Raw genomic sequence first — 20,815 nt, 5'->3', positions numbered from 1 at the left:
TGGAAGGCTTTTTGGAAGAATCGAAGGTACGTTCTAGTGCACTCGTGAACTCAGATGATCCTGATGGCTGTTGTACGATTGTAGTATCGAGTTTAAGGTTGGTCAAACGCTGGCCCTTAGTGCTGCGTTCCTCTGCACTGCTTTCCTTCTACCACTCAGCTTTGCATAGCAGCTGGGTGCGAAGATTTACGCCATTAGAGGTTGAGGGCCAGCAACAGACGTTATCAGACAATTGAGCCGATTCTGCGTTGGCGCACTCACGATTCCAACACCCGAGAAAGTGACTTAGCCATCAGAATCCTGCTTGATTAACTTGAGATAGTTTTACCAAACAATGGACACCGAAAGTTGTTCACAGAACATATCACCAAAAGTTGGTCAAATGCGTGTTTAAAGTCTAAATCTTTGGACGCTGTGTGGGGACGAAGTTCAGAAAAAGGTCGTGTCTAATAGTAACAAGTTCTCGGAGCAGGAAATGGGTTCTTCCATGCAGCGTATTGGCTTTTTAACCTGTTTTAAAAAGCACATCACGTCGTTTCTACCATGCACTGATTATGTTGCCGGACGCTGAACCGTATGTGAATTTCGATGTGGTTACGGCCATCGTTTCGACACAGGATGCTGACTTGCCCCTAGGCAAGTCTAAGGGTTGAGGTGGAACTTGGATAAGCTGCACTTGCTACTACTCATATTACGCTTGTTGTTGATGCAGAATTGCTTTTAACTTGTTTTATGAAATCATCTTTGGGTTCACCACCATCGTTTCAGTTCCTTGTTAAAATTGTTTATCTATGGTCAACTGGAGTATGGATTTCGAATACAGGACCGCCGGAAATCCCGTTACTAGAGTAACGGGCAAGTAATTTTGAAAAACTAGCTTCTACTTTGGATCGTGGAAAGACCTGGTACTCCACAAATTGTCCTGGCGAACAGCTATCTCTGCGACTACGGTGAGGTAAACTATGCTACTGAACTGATGCGCCGCCCAAAAGGCACTTAACCTCCTACCCCGCTGCAACCGCCGCCATTTGGACTGCGCACGCATGTCTTAGTAGGACCGGCCAGAAAACCTACACCGGCCTACTTGCCAAAAGTTAACAACTGGAACTGAAGGAGGTTTGTTTATAGCATAAACGAGAGATTTAGCTGGGATTCAGGTGCTTTTTGGTGAGCATTGCTGAAGGATAAGTTTAGTTTTCATAAAGGAAACTACTTGCAAGGTTGCTGAGAACTCTCCGAGTAGAACATTAGGTTGACGGAAACTCGGGGACTGTGCCAACCTGATGAGCCCCAAGAAGGACGAAACCGGTCGTGGGCTGTCGAAGTGTTTTCAGCAACCTCGTGAGTAGTTTTCTTTATGAAAATATACTGCGATATCTCGATGATCGTGCCAAATCATGAATGAGGCGGCCTAAGTGCAGCACATTCAGTTACAGAATATCATAAACAACGAGAGGTTCAGTTGAGCTTCTCGTGGAAACCAAACTAATTTGTAAGTGAGTGTATTTATGGATAAATCTAGTTGTTTGTGTTACGTGACAAGGTTTTTGTTTAGTTTTCCGGTCATGCAAAATATATCCACTCTTCACTAAGAGACTTCGACAGAGGTTGGAATAGCTATAACAAGTCTCTCACATACGGCCACATTTTTTCCGAAAAACTTAGGGCTTTATCACAACGGACATAAGTTGCATCTTGTTCGAAAGCATGCATATCATGACTGATTAAAACATACTTTTTGGTTACTTCAGTTTATTTGAAACGCGACTGTGTAAACCATGTCTTTGTCAAGCGATATGTTTTTTTCTGCTGCCACTTGAACGCTCACGTGACCCGTGTGCCGATTAGCCGGCTTTCAATACAGACGGTCTTCAAGGCCAAGTCATAAAAAACGAAGCAGTTGAGTGACCTCTGTCTTCGTGTGATTTTTGAAACTACAGTCAATGATTTTCTCTAATTAACTGAAGATTAGCTGGAGAGAAGAATTTAACACTATTTTGTCAACTTGTTTTTGAGAAGCTGGCCTGATGAAGTTACCAGATGATCTTAATCTGAGCTCATCCGTTTGTGTGTGTGTGTGTGTGTGTGTGAAGGTTACCGAAAAACACTCACTGGAGCTTTTTAGCTCAAAAGTTGCATAAGGAGGCTCACAAGTAAGCTGATTGGATGGGCAATTAAGAAGACAATATTTTTGTATAATTCTTCAACGATTGCCCAACCAATGAGAAGCGAACACAGTGATCATTCATGATATCTGATTAAAGTGACCTGTTCGGCGCAGTGTCACTGTTCTGAGGATTCGACTTAGCGGCCTATTTTATACACGATCCCGTTGACTCTAAAGTCAGATGTTTAATTTAGAATGAGTCTGTGAAATCTTATGAAATCTTATGCACTCAAACAGATACTGTACGACTCCTCCCGTTATCCTAATATTTGTCGATTGTTACTTGTCTATCATTCGTTCACCTTCCCACGGCTCATCTGACTGGCCATCCTTGGACCCATCGTTACGTAAGGAACATTATCTGCGAGAAATAAACAAACCTGAATCCCCCGATCTGCCAATGTTGGTGAACTAGTCATTTGCAACTTATCCTGCGTAACTTCGTGTACACCAGCAGCAGAAAGGTGTGCACAGTCCCGGTTTGGAACTGGATTGGAAGGCTAGTCTGGAAGCTAGCCTGAATCGTCGGCGTTTTGACATTCGTCCTCGCTCATATTATCGGTCTTATCGGTTGATTTGTAATTAACTTATTCGGTCTGGAAGTTGGGTGATTAGTTAAGGCCGAAGCATGGTCTGGCCTGATTTGCTTAAACCAGATTTTTATGGAACAGACTAAACTTGCATAACACCCTGAGGCTTGGATGGGCGCTCTGGGACAGAATGATAATCTATTCAGTGTTTGTTACTGAATGAAATTTGCGCGAACCGAGGCATCCTTGACCAGCAATTACACTATCCGGAAATAATTTGCGAAAAGTCCTACATGACTTGATTATTTTTTGAAAAACCACCCCTCATGTCGATAAATATTGACAGGTTTGGGCCGTTTGAGCTAGACGGCTTTCATTCCATATCTGAGGGAGTTTGGCGACTCAGCTAGAAAACCAGCTGCACAAGTGAGCCCTCACGGTGGTTTAAGTGTTGAGTTTATGAAAAACGCCAAAACAATCATGGCTCCATGCTACATTGCCTTGCACCCCAGCCATATGAGTAGACCCTTGCGCGGAAGGTTCAGCTGTTAACCTAGCTTGGCATCGTCAGGGATAGGTACAGTTGGAGCTACACCCGGCTTTCGAACACCCCGGATCACCATAGCTGAACAAAAATCCATTTTCATTCTAAACGATGTTTGCATCCACCAATTTCCGAAAAAATCTATCCACACTAGGGAGTAAGAGAGTCGAGGATGCAAACGACTGCCTATTCAACCTTGGGTTTGGCATTTTATTGATAAACTCAACGGTAACGTCCATGGGACTGAGATACTGTAGTCCTTTTAAGGTTTTGTTTTCAAGCTAAATAAATGGGGGAGTATTCTTTAAGATTTCAACTCGCTTTAATTTACCAAAGCTCAGTTATATCCGCCACTGTATTCATTAAGGGAAAGACAGAAACGCCTTTATAATCGCTACTAATTTTCACCAACGTTGCTTTTGAAGTGCGAATCAAAAACCTTCAAATTAGATGTCTGTGTGTCGATCTAACGAACTTCGACACACCGTTTTACCCAACCGATTCTTTCGACCCTTTAGATGCGTTTGGGTTCAAGCTTTACAGCCTTGGTCGTTCCGATCAGAATACTATCAGTAGGTGCTCTAACTGGTTCGCATTTCCTATTGAGTTTTTTTCGCTTCTCAGTTGCTCAAGGTCATCTTGAGAACATCTCTGGGTGCCCAGTCTTGATAGAATTTCGGAAGATGCACGGCAAGTATATAGAAGGGTTTTGGGTGGCACTGTAAATTCCGCGATTCTCCTCTCTAAAGATATACCATGGGGTGCTTTCAATCTACTTTATTTAGTGTTGCAACCAAACTTTAGGTGAGTTCGGACTTGACTTGTCCGTTCCTAAGGTACCTGCCAATAAGCTTTCATGGATACTTCCGTCAATTGTTTGAAATTTCTCATCCTTGGGATTTTTAGTGGCTTATTTGTACTTTCACTTGCAATTCAACCCTCAGGGTGGAATTTTTAGCTAGTCTCCGCGAGCCTCCATCGGTTCTTGATGCACTTAATATATATTTTTTAGGATCCGTGTATACTTTTTCTGGAGTTTGGGTAGGTAGAACGGGAAACCGGTGTGCTAGCATGAGATATATCTGAACCCTGTTGGCGCGAATCGCAGATGTTTTGGAGTGAGCCTCCCAAAAGAGACAACAGTGTATGATTGCACGTGTTGTCTATTTAATGGTGGAACGCTTTGCGTAGCTTGATAAATCCGCACAAACATATGACTTCGAAATGTGTTTAGTAAGTTTTTTCATCGGTCTGTACTCCCTTATAGTCATCCTATGGCATTTTAAACGAAAGATTGGTAGGCCCACCCACGGGTTTCGATGGTGTGAAGCTCCCGCCGCTGTGTTGAGGTTGGCAGTAGGACGGGAAAAACGAATGTTTGATATTCTTAGTCACTTGGAAGTGACTGAGTCGCGGAAAGCAGTCAAGTCTTATGCACAACGTCAGAATACGAAGCAAGTAAGTTAAAGTAAGTGCCAATACTGCTTTTCAACGGTCTCAACGTTTTGGTCTTTAATACACCCGTCGTAATGCAGGTTGAAGCAAGTACAGGGGAACGGATAATAGGGAAGCTGAACAGAGTGGAGTGGGGAGAATGACTTAGTGTAGGGTGGAGAGGGCCTGAATAACACAAAACGGAATAGTGGGCTCAGCCCTGGTGACACCTGAAGTCTATGTTGTCTGGGCTTCCCAGTGGAGATAAAGCATTGGTAGCTGGCTAAAAGGAGCTAGGTGGTAGTATGAGGAGAACTGGTGATTTTCGATCGATATATTGTCCTGTACGTGAAACCACCCTATGTTGAAAAGCCGACAGGCACTATACAAATGTTTTGTTCTCACTGGGAATCACCACAGTACGCATCTTACGAAACTCCAGTAGGAAGTCTCGAGCCCGCAATCTGTTTGGTCAGTAGTTTGTACACTTAACCTTTCGTCCACGAAGCGTTATTCGACAGCGTGACAATCTATAAGTAACCAAGAGGAAGAATAAGTTCACAAGATGAATGAAACTTTAATCTGAGAAGTCCTCACTCGAGCAGCTCATCGAAACACGTAACCATCTTATGTGGTTTCCATTAGTGAAGGATGAGTGACGCTATATCTAGTCTAAGTGCTTGTTAGCCACACTGCTGATCAGGCCGTCGTGGCCAAACTGTTTGGTAAGCAACTACTAGCCAGGGTGTTGAGGGTTCAGAACTCCTTTGATCTTCATGAATTGCGCACTGCTGATGATTCCTAATAAGGATGAATCAACTGTACAGTGTTTCTCGCCCCTTCACTTACAGGGCAGAATCTCAGTTAAAAAGAATTTTGACTACCCTGGTCGATTCAGACCGGTTGGAAGCTTCTTTTCCGACATTCTCAACACATTTGACTTCTAGAACGAAATGCAACGGATTGTATACCGATAAACACAACCCTCAAAATGGAACACTCCTTAGGACGGCACATGATCATTATACGATGTCTCGTCTTCTAAACCCTATAACTCGTTTGCTGTGCAAAATATGGGCAGCAGCAATGCCTTCCAGAATTCGAGCACCCTGTACGCCAATCCTAATGTGATTGGTGAGCTGGAACCGGGTTTGGAAACAGTGTTCAAACCATCCCTGATGTTTCCCAGAGGGTTCTAACAGTACTGAAAACGTGAAACTTGCAGAAATATTCCTTTAACTTTCAGTCAGTACTGAGTTTGCAACGAGACAAAAAATCGTCGCGGGTTTTCCGTGATGGAAGATACATCTGCCTTTCAAAAAATTTCTATAAGACCGTCGCTTAGCTAACCCAATCAGTCGTTGAACGTGATTGTCACACCGCATCAAATTGGTGGCTTTAATAAGGCAAACTGATTTCTCTGAGTTAAGCACAACATCACTGTAAACTTCCCTGCAGCCTCCACGTAGATTGTGGGCGAACCAATCACTCACAGCTTCAAACAGATAATCGCTGGAAGCAACCTTTGATCGGGCCTGGTTGAACAGAAGCACTTATAGGGTAATCCCTGTCTATGGTGGAGATTTTTAGGCGAATAGCCCTGATGCTTTTTGGAACGACGACTCTTGATTTTATCCGCATCTTGACAAGTAATCCTAACCTAGGATCTAAATCGGTCTTCAGTTTGAAATGCGACATCCATATTTTCCAGAATAATATTTCGTAATGACGCCAAAGTAACAGAATCTCGTCTGACCTGTTGAGCATTTCTAACTGGCAACATCTCTACTATACCTTCCATTTTCAGTGTGACCATCTTTCAAGATCATCTTGCCGCACACGGACTGTCACTGTCACCCTCACAAAATCTACCTGCTTCACATGTTCGACGTCTTCGTCACATTTTTTCGCTCTGTAAACGTTTGGATGATATTCGGGGCAGTGTAGTCTTGTGTGCGCCTAAGCAGAATAATGTGTGTGCATGTATCCACGTACACGAAACTGGTCGTACGTCCAGTTGTACACCTGTATGCCCAGTCACATCTATCCTTTGTGTGGCGTGTGCAACGTGCGTTCTCATTTGCCGCTGTCATGGTAGCCTATCGATTCCGATGCGGTTGCTATAAGATGTCACTGTGAGAGTGTGTCAACCACCTGATAACATTCCTCACTTGCTCAGTCGTTATTATTGAGGATGAAATTGAAGTAGTGGGTGCTTGCCAATCTGTGAAAAGGTGAAAATTTCGTTTCAAAAACACTGACTGTAAAACGTCATTAAGCTACTGGTCTGATCTCGCTGACTCACATATCCCTGTCTCGATTTCAGAGAATCTCACTAGTTTGCCATGGGAAAACGATAATTTTAAGTGAATTTGAGTTCATCCTGCTTCCGACTTTTGTGTGGACCCACCAGATTATTTGCGCCGGGACAGGAGGAGGACAGTGGTGCGGATACAGATTAGGAATTCCGCAAACATCTGCCCAGATTTATCGATTTATTGGCGCGCCTTGGCAGCGACATGTTTGCCTTGATGTTTGCTTCGGCCCGGTCTGCCTAAACGAATATATTACCAGTGTGCACAGTGCATTCGAGCGATACTAGCCGATTTGGCGGTAGTGTTTTTAACAAACACGCTGCCAGGTCCCGTGGCAGGTCCACAGCTGAAAAAAGCACATATGGTTTCGTATTGTTGAAATGACGCAAGTCTGAAGGTTACACCTACGTAAATGTTGGGCCGGTCCATCCACAAGAACTTTGTGCGGCTAGACCCATAGCAGTGGCAGATTGCAGTCTTTTGGCGAATTGTCCACACCAGAAACAACCAATTCTGTTCAGTAAACAAGGTAGTTATAATTCAGGATAAATTGTAAAAGTTGAGAGGTTTTGTTACATAGCAATCCAACTGCCAAACTTGGCGAACAGACCAACAAACATAACAATAGAGGGTTAGCCAACCCATCTTGGACTACTACAGCTGAGGAATAACGGAAATGAAAACTGAATTTTATGGAAGCCTTTTTGGACCTTAAAATTGCCCGGTAAAACTCCGAAGGTCTCCTCATGATAAATGTTCATCGACAAAAGTCTGTACATTAAAGCATGTTTTGATCATTCTTTCTTAAAAGGCACAGGGAAATAGGCAAAACCGTGTTGTTTAAAACGGTTTCGGTTCAGTCGCTCTAGCTTGAACAACTCTCCATCTGTCCACATTAAAGTTGAAGCATTGAACCAACCGTACACAAGCACAGTCAATTCTCGAATTCTTATCACAGCTTGCTCACACATCAAGTCAGTATTCGTTGACACCGGTCATAGATTTGACACACAAATTACACCCCGTTTCGAAAGTTAATCACCCCACGCCTGTCAGAAGGGCAAAGGTCACCTTCGCCAGACGTGGAAGTCGATGGTTCCATGGTCCAATGACACCGCAACAGTTCTGAGGACCAGTAGATCGTTTCGACTAAAGAATGTAGAATAGCTGGTGATAAGCTTATGTGTCGTAAGCATGTCTGAAACAAACAGATCGACGTTACAAACCGAACGTGCCATTCTTAATTCCTCTGGCTGTCGAAAAATGCCCTCGTCATAAGCTGTCGTGGGATTGTTTTGTCTAAGCACGTAGTATCTTTGGTGGCTGTGAACGAATGGACAGAACATAGCATTCCTGGGCACACTTTTTTCATGTGAATTTTTGCATTCAATCAGTTTATGGACTTAGGTTTGGTGGTATGCGCTTTTTCGTGCTATGATAAGGTACGATTTATGGCATTTCGCCGCTCCGACTGTATTTTCTCGGTAGTGAAAAACCTCCCGCTCCCACCGGTAATGGTTTGGTGGAATGATTGTTCAAAGTAAATCGTGCATTTACCGTTCGGTCTCACCTGACACCAGTACATGATACATACACCACCCCAGAAATCGGAACAAAGGTTGCCTTTATTCAAAGAGTGGATAGGTGACTGATGTCTCAGAGTGAACATGGGTTTCGCTTGAATGGATCACACACAACCAATTGTTCACTAACGGTGAATGTTCGTATGGTGACGTAAGACTTACAAGCAAATTTTCGAACTCGAAAAACAGACAAACTGGAACCGGCTAGACGACCAACATTGGTACGAGCATTTGAGCCTGTTGGCCAACGTGATTTCACTACAACTCTGGAGGTTGCCTTGAACATACCACTCCACGAAACATGTACTTTTATTCCACGCACCTTAGAGATTCACAGCTGGTTTATTTCATTCCTGACGCGATGTGTTTTAGTTGGATGGTCTTCTGTCTATGGCAGTACGTGACCGTCTTTATTGCCGAGCATTAAAACCTCAGGAAGCGGCACGAGCTGGGTTTGAATATCTGAACGTCCTGACTAGTTCTATGCTGAACTGAGCTAATAGACATCGGGTGTTTTCAGTCTTTACAAATTCTTCAAATAGCAGGTTGTCTTCGGTGACCACTCATTCACCAAAGCCATTGACTCGTTTGGATCCAACCTCATCTAGTTTGCCAACGGAGGTAGCTGATGCTCCTGAGCTGATATAGGTGTACTTACCTACAATTAATACAGCTTCTAGTTAAGGCACCTCATGTGCCAAATACCGATGCAATTTAGTGTCTTTCAGCGGGACAATTTAGGTGAAACCTGCTATTGTGACACAACGAGAGAACACGCAGTTATCAGGCTTAGGATAATTGACACTGCGATCACGCGTGGTCCAAAATATACTCCACAAGGTTTTCATGGACCTTCCGTGAACGAGGCAGGTGGAATCTATGACCAGACCTCGGTTGAAGTCTGCCACAAACATGCAACGTAACCATATGCAGATTTATCCGGTTGAGTAGTTCGTGTGATTTTTTGTCGGATAGGGTTTCACAGCTTCACAGTATTGTTTGTCGCGCACCTTTAAATGCTCTTGGTCATTCGCACGTTCCTCTGATTTAATGATCCTATGAATAGTGTGACTCTCTGATCAGACACTTACAAAAATAGTAGATTACGCATAAGGTACCCATCAATTGCGAGGACCAAAACTTTTTCAAGTGCAAGATGTCCTTTCTTCAGAGTTTTTTCAGCTTTGTGATCATCTGGTTAAGAGAAGATAAAGTGAGCAACTTGATCCTACTTGACTGACTTGATGAAGCCCAAAAAATAAAGTACATGAATGGGTTGGTTTCTTTGACCATTCAAGCGGAAACGCTTTCAGTAGGTTTTGAACAGCCCCTGTACAGACTATGTTGTACTAACATCAGACAGGTCCTTGTCATATAGCTTGATGCTACATAATCAGTTGCTTAAGAACATCATAAATGAGAGATTCAGATGAGTTCCAGGTGGGTTCTACGTCAAAACCAAATTATTATGCAAGGGAGCTTACAAGTCAAATTCCTGCAATTTGAGTTCAAGAAGAACATAAGTTTGACGTAAATTCGGGGACTGCGCCTTCCTGATGAGTTCCAAGAAGGACGAAACAGGTCGTAGTTTGTCGAAGAGTTTTCAGCAACCTTATGAGTAGCGTAGTGTAAACACTATTTCGAAAATGACTGCTGCTCCCCAACACAAGACTTGTACTTAGCGCCCTTAATCATACTAGGCTGGGTTCCTCCATATTTTACATATAATCAAGAAATTTCCCTCGGTGACTTACCATCAGTTGATATCCCATCCTTTTCACAACATAACAGTCGACCAATGTTGGTATAGCGGGAATAGTAGCAATGAGATCTCCATGTTCTATTTGGCTTCCTGATCTAATTCTTCAAAAGTAGGTCAAAGTTTCTGGGATGAAAATGCAGGGACCGTCCCCGGGTTTTTGCATATTAGTTTCCCACCTGCTTTAACCGTCTTTGGATGTTTTCATGCTTCACTTTTCCCGAGGTGCAGGACCTTATCGTTCCTCAATTTCATTATGAATCTGAGATTGGCCTTGCAAAGTCCAGTACTAGCTAGCTGTCATTTGTGTAGCTCCCAATGCAAAATGGGGGTTAAACATGTCTTCCGGGGCCTCATTCATTGAAGTCGTTTGTTGAATTCTGAGAACTAAAAGGATTGTTGTCCCCCATCTCAGGGATGTATTTAACATAGACTAGTTGTATTGCACTCTTAAAGCTTTAGTGCTTAGGAGGCTCGAAGTGTCGTGCAGCCATGTTGAAAAGGCCTCAGATACGACTTTACACGTTATATTAGCCTGTCAGCACACGGGCGGAAGGATGAATAGATGTCACCTTCTATTAAACTAAGGGTCAGCCGCAAAAGAATGCACTGATCTGAAAACCCGGCAGCACCTAGTTGAGACATGTCGGATCAGTTTGAAGCGTGATTAGTGTCTGTTGGAATCCAGATACGACATTGCATCGGTGCGTAATCATTCTGAATCGATTCGGCTTTCAAACGCATAGAAATGCTGGTCGCTGCCTAACTAGTCCAAGTTACTAAACCACTTGGTGCGCCTTAGAGAATGGTCTTCTTTCTTTTGATCGGGTTGTGTCACACCGAGAGTTTTTATAATCTCCATTGTTTGGAGAGAAACGAGACGGCTGTATCACTTCTGTTTCCGACGATTTCTTTCGACTGACCCACAAACTTGTAACAATCCAAAAACAGCAGAAACACAATNATATGGAATCGAACACTTATGTCGCTAAGCCGCAGGGATCGATCGTCTTCCGATTTGGGTTTGAAGGTCGTATGGATTTTTGTAATGCCGAACAGCGTTAACTTTTCCATCCAGTGTCGTCGGAACTTAACAAGCTGGCACAGTTCAGTTAAATCCGATCACTTTACTCACTATGCAGCCAGATTCAATTACATGTCGTTAAAAAGTACAGCTTGGCAGGAGTTAGGGTTAAAGTTCCCAGAAAATATTACTTCAAAAAGGCGTCCTGTCTGACACCAAAGTTGAGGTAGCCCTCCAGTATAAATTTTCATTAAGACAACTGGGGATTCAAATCATATACATACCGATCCTGACCGGCTTGTGCACATTTTTAACGCAAAATGTAGGCGGGTGTAAATGGTACAGACAATAGACGGTAACATGAAAAACAGGATGGAACAGTGGGTAGAAGTTTTGGGTTTGGAATGTCCCTTGATTTGTAATTTTCGTCCTTTTGATGTTGCTTGCCGAGTATGCTAATAATAAACCCATGCGTCGTGGAGTCGATTAGACACACGCATGTATGTGACCTATGGTGTGTGGCTAACGAGCGTTGCCGTTTTGAAGTGAACGGATTGAAAAGTTGTTTTTTTCCCACTGACAGCGAAGCCGGTGCATGAAAATACAGTCTGTTGTTTAGCGTTTTGTATTTTTAGGTATAAATCGATAAAAGTATTGATTTTGTTTGGCACTTCAGACATTGAATCACTCACCGTGAAGCGGTAAAGTGATCGCTACTCTTAATCCTATGGGACTACTTGGGATTCGATAGTTGCTGCTTTATTGTTCCAATTTTATTTTGACATTCGTTCCTATATGGAGGCATTTTATTAACAGAATGACTCAGTCGCTCCGCTTGATTCAGAAGGGATTCGTAGCATTGGATTTTGCTGGTGAGGCATGTAGAGGTCACCTATCAGATCACGCGTCACAAACACCAAAACCACGTGACGATTCCTGTCCCACTTGAAACCTTAGCCGACACTTGCACACAGAATGACTCAGTCGCTCCGCTTGATTCAGAAGGGATTCGTAGCATTGGATTTTGCTGGTGAGGCATGTAGAGGTCACCTATCAGATCACGCGTCACAAACACCAAAACCACGTGACGATTCCTGTCCCACTTGAAACCTTAGCCGACAACTTGCACACTACAAATTCTCATCCACTTTTGTTACGCGGCTACCACTTGTGTAACGTGATTTTGCGCACTTTCCTCTGACAGTTTTCCAGCTGTAGTAACCAATACCTTACAAAAAACATCCTTTTCAAAGACCTCAGTTTCTCCGAGTCTCTGACAACTGGCCCAAACTTGTTCTTTGTCGAAGGAAATGTTTTTGGTTGGTAAAAAAGGGATCTGTCCAATTGACACTGAGTGGACCAGCTGTATCTCCTCGCATAGCCCCTGGGTGTTGATTTACCCACCATGCCATCCTGTTCGCTTTCTTGACCTTTTACTCCTCGTGAGTCCCGTCCCCAGAGCCTCTTCTGCGCTAGATTTCGTACTCATCTTTTCTTCGTTACTCTAATGTGTACCCAAAAACCACTGACAAGCAGAATATGTCGATGGAGTGCCAAGTATCCCGTTTCAGAAAAGGACCTGGAATTGCTCTTCCTTTAATGCACCTATGTACGCATGTCGAAAAAGATCGACGGCTTCGTTCTCCATTGTCCTGCTTGTGACTAGGCTTTTTCTGATTAAAGCAGACACATTCGGCTGCTAGTTTTATCACGAGCAGCTGGTTAATAGTATGACTAACACGCACTCATACAGCATACTGGGCGATTCATCTTTCGACCACAGTAATCTTATCACGTGATGACGTGTTTACTAGCTGCTCGAGCGAAGTCTTCCCTGATGGGTTTCACTCATCTTAAAAAATTATTCTTCCTCTGAACTACTTATAGAGCGACGGTAGTATGAGAATATTGTGAAATATCTGATCAACGCTTCGTTCAATGAGATCGACCTGGGCTTGAATCTCCTGTCTGGGAAATCACCACTCGAAGAACCAGTCAACACGCGTGACCACCTGAAGTGGACTCTGTGACTGAAAGATTGGTGGTGTTATATCTCGTGTAAGTACGAGCTAAGTGCCTTGCTAACCAATCGTTTTGGCCGAATGGGTAGTCGCAGGTTCGAGGCTCCCCACTGGAGTTTCGTGAGCTGTGCGCTGATGGTGATTCCAAATAGGGATGAAATAGATATACGGTACTCCTTGGCTTTTCAGCATATATTGGTTTCACTTTCAGAATGAAATCGCCGATAAAACAGACGTTTTGTGGCTGACTGCTGAAACGGTATTTCTTCAACAAGCTAAAAAGGTAACATTACTCACTACCATCGTGCTTTGGAGAAATATGAAGGCATTGTCGGAATTAGTTGCAAAATGTTGTGTATCAAAGTAGGCTTGATTATAATGTTAGTACAGCGAGCGCTCTCAAACAGGTTGGTAGTTCTGGGGCCAGGAGCACATTCAGTTGTAGAATATCATAAACGAGAGATTCGGTTGAGTCTCTCGTGATGATAATTATGTGTGCTGTTTGCATCCAGGATTCTCATGTGCTTAGTGTCTTCTATGGACAAAATTCAGTAACGTGAAAATTACACATAATGCTATGTTATGGCCAACAGGTTTCATGACATGATCAATATTTGCCGATCAGGTTATGACGACCTTGTTCAAGTGATCAACCTAGCGTGTGTTATAAGGTGCTTCATGAGCCACGAAAGTAACCTTGTAGATGACTACGTATATTTGTGAGAACATGCTACGTCGGTGACCTAGACGCAGTCAACTGGACTGCAGCCTGATTTGTTCATCTAGTATGAGCGCATCAGCACACACGCAACTGCGATGGTCTGTGTATACCCATGATTGCCTTCCGATCTGTCTTATAGTATTATGGCACACCCAGGGTCTTTTTTTCTGTTAGACAGCAAAGAACACCGAACGGAGAGGACTTTGAAATCTGATCTTGTCTTATAAAGTCGCCTGGCCCCTCAGAAGTTCGCTACACAACTGGTGACGTCTGGTATTAGAAAAAGCGAAAGAAAGACATTAGGCCTTGGGTTAACGTCGTTCGGGAGCCAGAACCAAGTGAACAGCTGCAGCTTCGTTTGTTTCCATTTTAGTGGGCTCCTTTCTTCCGAATATCTACTGATACTGAGGACTTCAGAAGACGCAAGTGAGAATATCTGATAACGCTTCCTTTGGCATCATGTCAACACCAGCAACAGAAACGTCTAAACTGTCGTGTATTGTGAGTTTGTACAAGTCTACCGGTTCATCCTGCAGATGACTGCTATAGATAAGAAAAAACAAAAGCAGCAGGACACCATTGCAAAGGCAAGAAATGCCATTCAGTGCACAAGAACTTTTTCATGTGATTCGCTGTGGTGAATGAAGTCCCTATGAAGTAACAAAGCTTACGAGTAACCCAAAAATATCGAAATAAACAGCTTTCTTATAGATTTGTGATGGCGAATGTAACATCTCACCTGGCGGTAAATTCTTATAGCTGTTGTTCAAAACTGCTGGTCTTATTGGTGAACAACATTGTCGAAGGTGTGGAGTACAAAGACATTCAAGTTTAGCGAACACTTTGCTGCAAGAAGGTCATTATCAGAGCATATCGGACGGACCTATCAAAATCATTTTATGAGGTAACTAAGTGCCTATGTTTGGATTTATCCGTATGTCAACAGCTTCAATATATGGTGCCGCCACACATATCTTAGTGGGGATTTCGCATATCCGAACACCGTGACGTTAAGTGTCACCGGGATAAGAAGTCTGGATAAAATATTACAAGAACAGTGTTTCAGGATGTCGAAAAATACACTCATTTGCTTAGCGATTTGGTTTTCACTGGTGATCCACCTGGATCCCAGCTGAATCTCCCATTCATGGCGTTTTTTCTCTCAGGGTATCGTCGCCACGTGGTCGGGTGACAGAAGGCCTACTTGCAGGCGCGATATTTGAAATGCGTTATAACTACCTGAGAGTAGTTAAAGAATGTGGTACTTTGTCGTTGTGGCACACCGATGACGGCTGGCACTCAAAAGTCATTCTCATTGCCCTCAGTACAGAAATTGAAAAACACGGAAGTCCGGCGATGCAGTGAAATTTAATGAAAATAATTCTTCCTAGAAATGGTTCATACTTTGTCTACTGGGACCGCTGAAGCCCTCAAAATCCGCCGTCAGTATGCTTCATTTTAGCAACCGAGTATTGAATTCATGTGCCATAGAACTTCCACGGGTGATGAACTCATCTAGTTGACAGTTGTGCACTATATTTCGAATCGCTGAAAGATGTACTCGAAATTTTGGATGTTATGCTGGATTACATATGGTAAGGCTTATTCTGATTTCGACTCTTCAGTGAGGTACTTGGATTACTAAGTGCACCAGTGTCTCATGGCTTTGTATCGAAAATTATTGGGACGGCGTACAATGGAAAAAACGCATAGACACTCGTGTCTAAGGACACAAGAACCATTCTTGAGCCACTCAAATAAAAGTATGGCGTCAGAGAAACAGAAATAAGGCGCGGCGCTCACACTCATCACATGGATGAGAGTGGACCAGAGTTAATGTGCATGAAAAAGAAATCTTGGAGCGTAGGCTAGAGTGCTGTTTGTATTGAAATATCGTGTCAGTAAGCTTTCCACCTCTCACATGTGTGCATCCAACAGTGTGAGTTTGTCTGCTCTGTAGAAGATTATCAAGAACGCGAAGAAACTTGCTACCCTACGCTGCGATCTTCAGTGTCCAGAAAAGTATACAGTCAGTAGTTCGATAACCTGCACGAGGTTATCAACTCTTGCCAATTAGATACTCCGTGTAGTCAAACTTTCATGAGAGTGCGAAAGGCTTTGAGGAATCAACCAACGAAAGTAAATCAACAACTGTTAATCTACGTCGCGCTCTTGTTCTTTATCTAGTGTTGATTGTTTACAGAGTGTTTTCTGATTTATCGGACCTCTTCCTACTGTACGTTCACCGATACCTATAAGGGTAACGCTGCATAGATTCCGATGCATTTTTACCAATTGTTGTCTGTGACCAAACTGCCAGCGCACTGATTGGTGAGACAGACCAACGCATCAGCCAATTTTCTCACTCCACTGGCATGTTTGACCGTCCGATCCGTTAGTGACCGATCGACCGATTAAACAGTCCCGCTTTGGACTATGCTAGTTGGTTCCCGCCAGTTTAACGCCAAGTACCGATTACCAAGAGACCCTCCAAGAGATACTGAAGGGAAGAATACAAAGTGACATGTTATTATTACGCAGTAATTACCACAGCTTCGCTCGTAAACGCATTATGAATATAGAAATGTCGCACCAAATTTTGTGCTCACTTTTATTGGTCCACTGTGAGGTTGTTCCTTTCTTACTCGTACGTGATATAAGGCGCTGTTGCTGATGGTTGGACAGATCACTCTGAATGTTGGATGCCAATAGAAAATGATCAGTTACAGAGCAATACAACACTGTGGTTACTATAAGTATAAAAATCTTTGCGTCTGTGTGTACTAATACCTCGATGCTGAAAATCGATTCTTGATAAATTCTCTGTTTCAGATTCATACTAAACTGAGAGCAAATTACCTTGTAATAGAACGTTTTTGACGGTAAATTCTGTCCTAACGATTCCCTCTCCACTGGACTTTAGCTTATAATAAGCGTCTTTTTGCTTAACCATTTATTTAAATAGGGTTCGACTGAAAGATGCTGTCGTTACGACCAGTTATTATATGCACCAAAATTATACATATGAAGAATTGTTTAACAGAAAACTTTGGTCACATTTAGTATCCACATCGTCGCCGTTTGAACAGTCCATCTCCAGTCTTGTCACGTATTCCGGTAAGTCCGCAATGATCGGGTTTCACAATGGGTTATTGAAATCAAACGACAGTGAAACCGTGTAGAGATTTAGGCTTTTGACATGCGAAAGGAGCGCGTTGCCACCAAGCGTGCTGGACTCATCTGGAAGAAGGTAGACCAATCTCATCGTTGAGAGTGAGACCGTGTTTACCTGCTCAAACATGCTGCCCCATTTGCGTCCGTTGAACGGCAATGGAGGAAAGGTAACAATCCTCGCATGGTATCTCACATGTCCGGAGTTTGAGTCCGAGATCAAACATTAGAGAGGAGGTTTAATAAGGGCTGAATACCAGAATAGTGCTTCTCGTCCCGGATATGGACTAGCAATAACGATTGTGGCAAAACAGGAGAGGTCCTGTTCTTGAGAAAAACCATGCGAATTCAAGCCCAGAAAATTCCACAACCAGTCAGAATCCTACAAAACTGTTTGTAAATCAGAGGGTGATCTATCGTTGAGATGTGAGGTATGTATGAAGTATGAATATGAGGTACTGTCAGGAAGATCAGATTCCTGAAAGGAGTCTCAGAATGTCCGGAACCAACTGAGAAACTTGCAGCTCACCAAAGTAACAGTAGGGAAGCCGTCAAGCATCCAAACAAGAAAAACCAGGTTTCTGTCGAACTCTCAAGCAGTTAATCAGTTCAACAGCAGCCGACGGGTGTCCAGGCATGTCACAGAAACACTACTGACGATCATGAGTGTTTAGGCGTTTCACGGAAGCAATGTCGATGATGATGTCGATCAGACAGTCTGAGTCAATGTCAAAAGTGCCTTTTGAATACCGCGAGACCCCTTGTACGTTTTGCACTCACCTGTTTGCAATGAAGCTGCTGTATTCCTTGTTGGTGAGTCTTTTTCCGACACTGAGGCACTGCAGTGGGGGCAGCAGATAACTACAATAGGTATGTAATATCCGTCGCATGCAGACTTTTTGGAAGAATCAAGTGCCCAGTTGCGAGCATATGTTACATTTATTTCTGTCCAGAATAATCATTCTGAAACGACACAATATAGGTTGAATGTGAAGCATACGCTACAGGAGGGTTGCTTTTTGTATCCGACTCCTATTCGTCATACATGTATGATTGGTAATGCAACGACAAGGTGGTTTTGTAGCAAGTATTCTCGTATAAAACCCCCTTTACTAATCTTTAGTATGAACGGACCGTTCATTCTATTGGAACCCTTAGTGCTTCAGCTAGTGGGCGATCTACGAGGCCAGTTGTTGTGACTACAGCGAAGAACGGAAAATATCTGCCAATTCTGTGACGCCAGTTAATCGGATTACCAAAAAAAAATTCTTAGATATGTGTTCAGTTCTGTCTGTCCCCCCGAATAGGTCACTGGTGCATACACCCTGCTAGATATGAAATGCTCAGACAACTGGCTTCATGCAATAAACAGTCGGCTGACCAGTCGATGAACTGCGACAAACCCAACATCACTGGGTTGATTGGTCGATGATCGCTGCACTTCGTGAATCAATATATTGTGACACTAACATGGTTTTTCACAAGTGACCTCCCCATCTCCTCACACTTGCATATATGCATCTAACGTTTGTTATAAAATCGTTTATCATAACAAAGAAAATGTGCCATGTTCATATTCTCTTCCTATTGATTGCAGCACAAAGTGTGCTTACTCATGGTGTCCCTTCCCTCACAAGTTACGAGAGTTCCTCCCATGATGCAGATGTTTACCCAGTGGATTTCGCCGAAACTCTGAGCGAGGGCTCCGAAGGTTATACTGCGTCTGCTCCCAAAGACCTGGCAGAAAGCTCCATCGGTCACTACAAGCAAAATGGACAGTTTTCACTTTATGGTAACATCAACCATGATTCGGACTACGGATTGGATGCTAATCTCTTGTCAGCCGGTAAACTCCTTGGAAAGGGCTTCCTAACCAAAGGATCGAAATATGAAACTGTCACAGCATTCCAAAAAGGCGGTGTGTATGGTCCCAATGGATACAAGAAACGACATCATGATTTCAACACGCAAGGCTTCGTGAAGAACTTTCTTAGTAAAGAAATCGATAGTAAATTCAAACTTGATGGCAACCTGAAATCTCAAGGAAACTTGAATATCTACGGTGAGTCCAGCGTAGTTGGAAAACTTGAAAAGGTCAATGGATTAAACTCAAATGGTGATCTGAGAAAGTACCGTCAGTATGGCGGACTTGCTAATGATAATAGCTACAATCTACTGGAAAATTCAGACAACCATGGGGATGATTACTACACACACGGGTTGGTGAACAGTTTTGATGGTAATGAGTGGGGCAATAAGTTTCGTCACAAAAACCATATTCACCCCCATGGAAATATTCATGCTTACGGTGGTTCAAGGGTAGTCGGGAAGTATGGAAGGATCGGTGGTTTTGATTCTGACGGCGACTCGAACAAATTCGGACAATACGGCAGTTACACAGGTGTTGTTGGTGATAACCCCTATGAGCTTCCAGGGAGCTCGGAAAGCCTTGTGAGTGGCTACAACGTGCGAGATAATGTGAACGAATTTGGTGGCACAAAGAAGCTTCGACTCAAAAGTAAACTTAAGCCCTATGGAAATATATATGTCTACGGTGATTCAAGCGTTGTCGGAAAGTTTGGAAGGACCGGTGATTTCAATTCTGATGGTGGCCTGAACAAATTCGAACAACATGGCAGTTCCACAGGTGTTGGTGTTGTTGGTAATAGCCACAGTCTTGTGAAAGGTTCAGACATCATTGCTAATGACTACAACTCACATGAATTCACGAACAACTTGGTGGGAAAAGGGACCAAGAACATAGTTCACCTCAAGAGTAGTCCAAATTCCAAAGGAAGCAACAATATCTTAGTTGATTCAAGCTCAATTAGAAATTTCAATGAAGTCAGTGGTTTCACCCATAACGCCAAACCAAAGAAGTACCGTCACCATGTGGGTTCCACAGGGATCACTGACTACAATAGCCGTAAACTAGTGAAGAATGCAAAGGGTCTTGGGAGCGATGTGGAATTCGCCCAACACACACATGTTGACACCTTCGGAGATGTGGACAGCACGAACTAGTTAGTAGTAGTAGCAGAACGAGGTGGCATAAATCTTCCCTACCACCCACTTGTTTCCGCCTAATATTGGATTCCTTCTGTAATTTCTTTCTGTATGGAACCGATTAAAACTCCATATTTAATTTTACCTGTCTTTTTCCGCGGGACGATATTACTGAAATTACAGTCAAGCTAGATCGTTTATGTCTCTCCCACCAGGGAAGTTTGTCTGATGAAAAGCAAACTAACGAAAGTCGGTGTATCACCTTCTATGATTAATTTGAATCTTCTGCTATTCATTGAAATTTAGTTTAGAAGTTTTCCAGCTGTGTGATCCTAGTAGTTCGTGGAAAATTTTACAATTTCTTATCCTCGGAGCCCACCGAGTGTAAATCTAAGACCGACCCGAAGATACAAGACACGGAGGATTCAGTCGTACAGCTTCGTTAGCTCGGTGAAAAGTTTACATGTGCGATAGAATGACCAAAGTCAGTCTGTGTTTCTGGTGCCAACCAACGGGTAAGCTGGCAGTAGCTAGTGCACT

The 20,815-nt window shown here is 43.1% G+C and overlaps 2 protein-coding genes across 2 annotated transcripts; one reads left to right on the top strand and one right to left on the bottom strand.

The window, feature by feature from the left end:
* Window positions 1-1,210: 1,210 nt before the first annotated feature.
* Window positions 1,211-10,430, bottom strand: T265_14141 (hypothetical protein; the record flags this gene model as incomplete). Its single annotated transcript, XM_009172182.1, has 4 exons — window positions 1,211-1,368; window positions 8,033-8,139; window positions 10,058-10,184; window positions 10,328-10,430. Coding segments are annotated over 4 exons (408 nt in total), but the record flags the coding sequence as incomplete, so codon positions are not given.
* Window positions 10,431-18,784: 8,354 nt separating this feature from the next.
* On the top strand, window positions 18,785-20,293 carry T265_06806 (hypothetical protein; the record flags this gene model as incomplete). The annotated part of the gene is made up of 1 exon (XM_009172171.1): window positions 18,785-20,293. One exon carries the CDS (start codon window positions 18,785-18,787, stop codon window positions 20,291-20,293), a length of 1,509 nt encoding a protein of 502 aa, XP_009170435.1.
* Window positions 20,294-20,815: the final 522 nt, after the last annotated feature.

This window comes from Opisthorchis viverrini, assembly GCF_000715545.1.
Source record: "Opisthorchis viverrini unplaced genomic scaffold opera_v5_147, whole genome shotgun sequence".
NCBI classification, from domain to species: domain Eukaryota; kingdom Metazoa; phylum Platyhelminthes; class Trematoda; order Opisthorchiida; family Opisthorchiidae; genus Opisthorchis; species Opisthorchis viverrini.
Note: the sequence above shows the minus strand (reverse complement) of the source record. Positions and strands in the feature narration are given on the sequence as shown.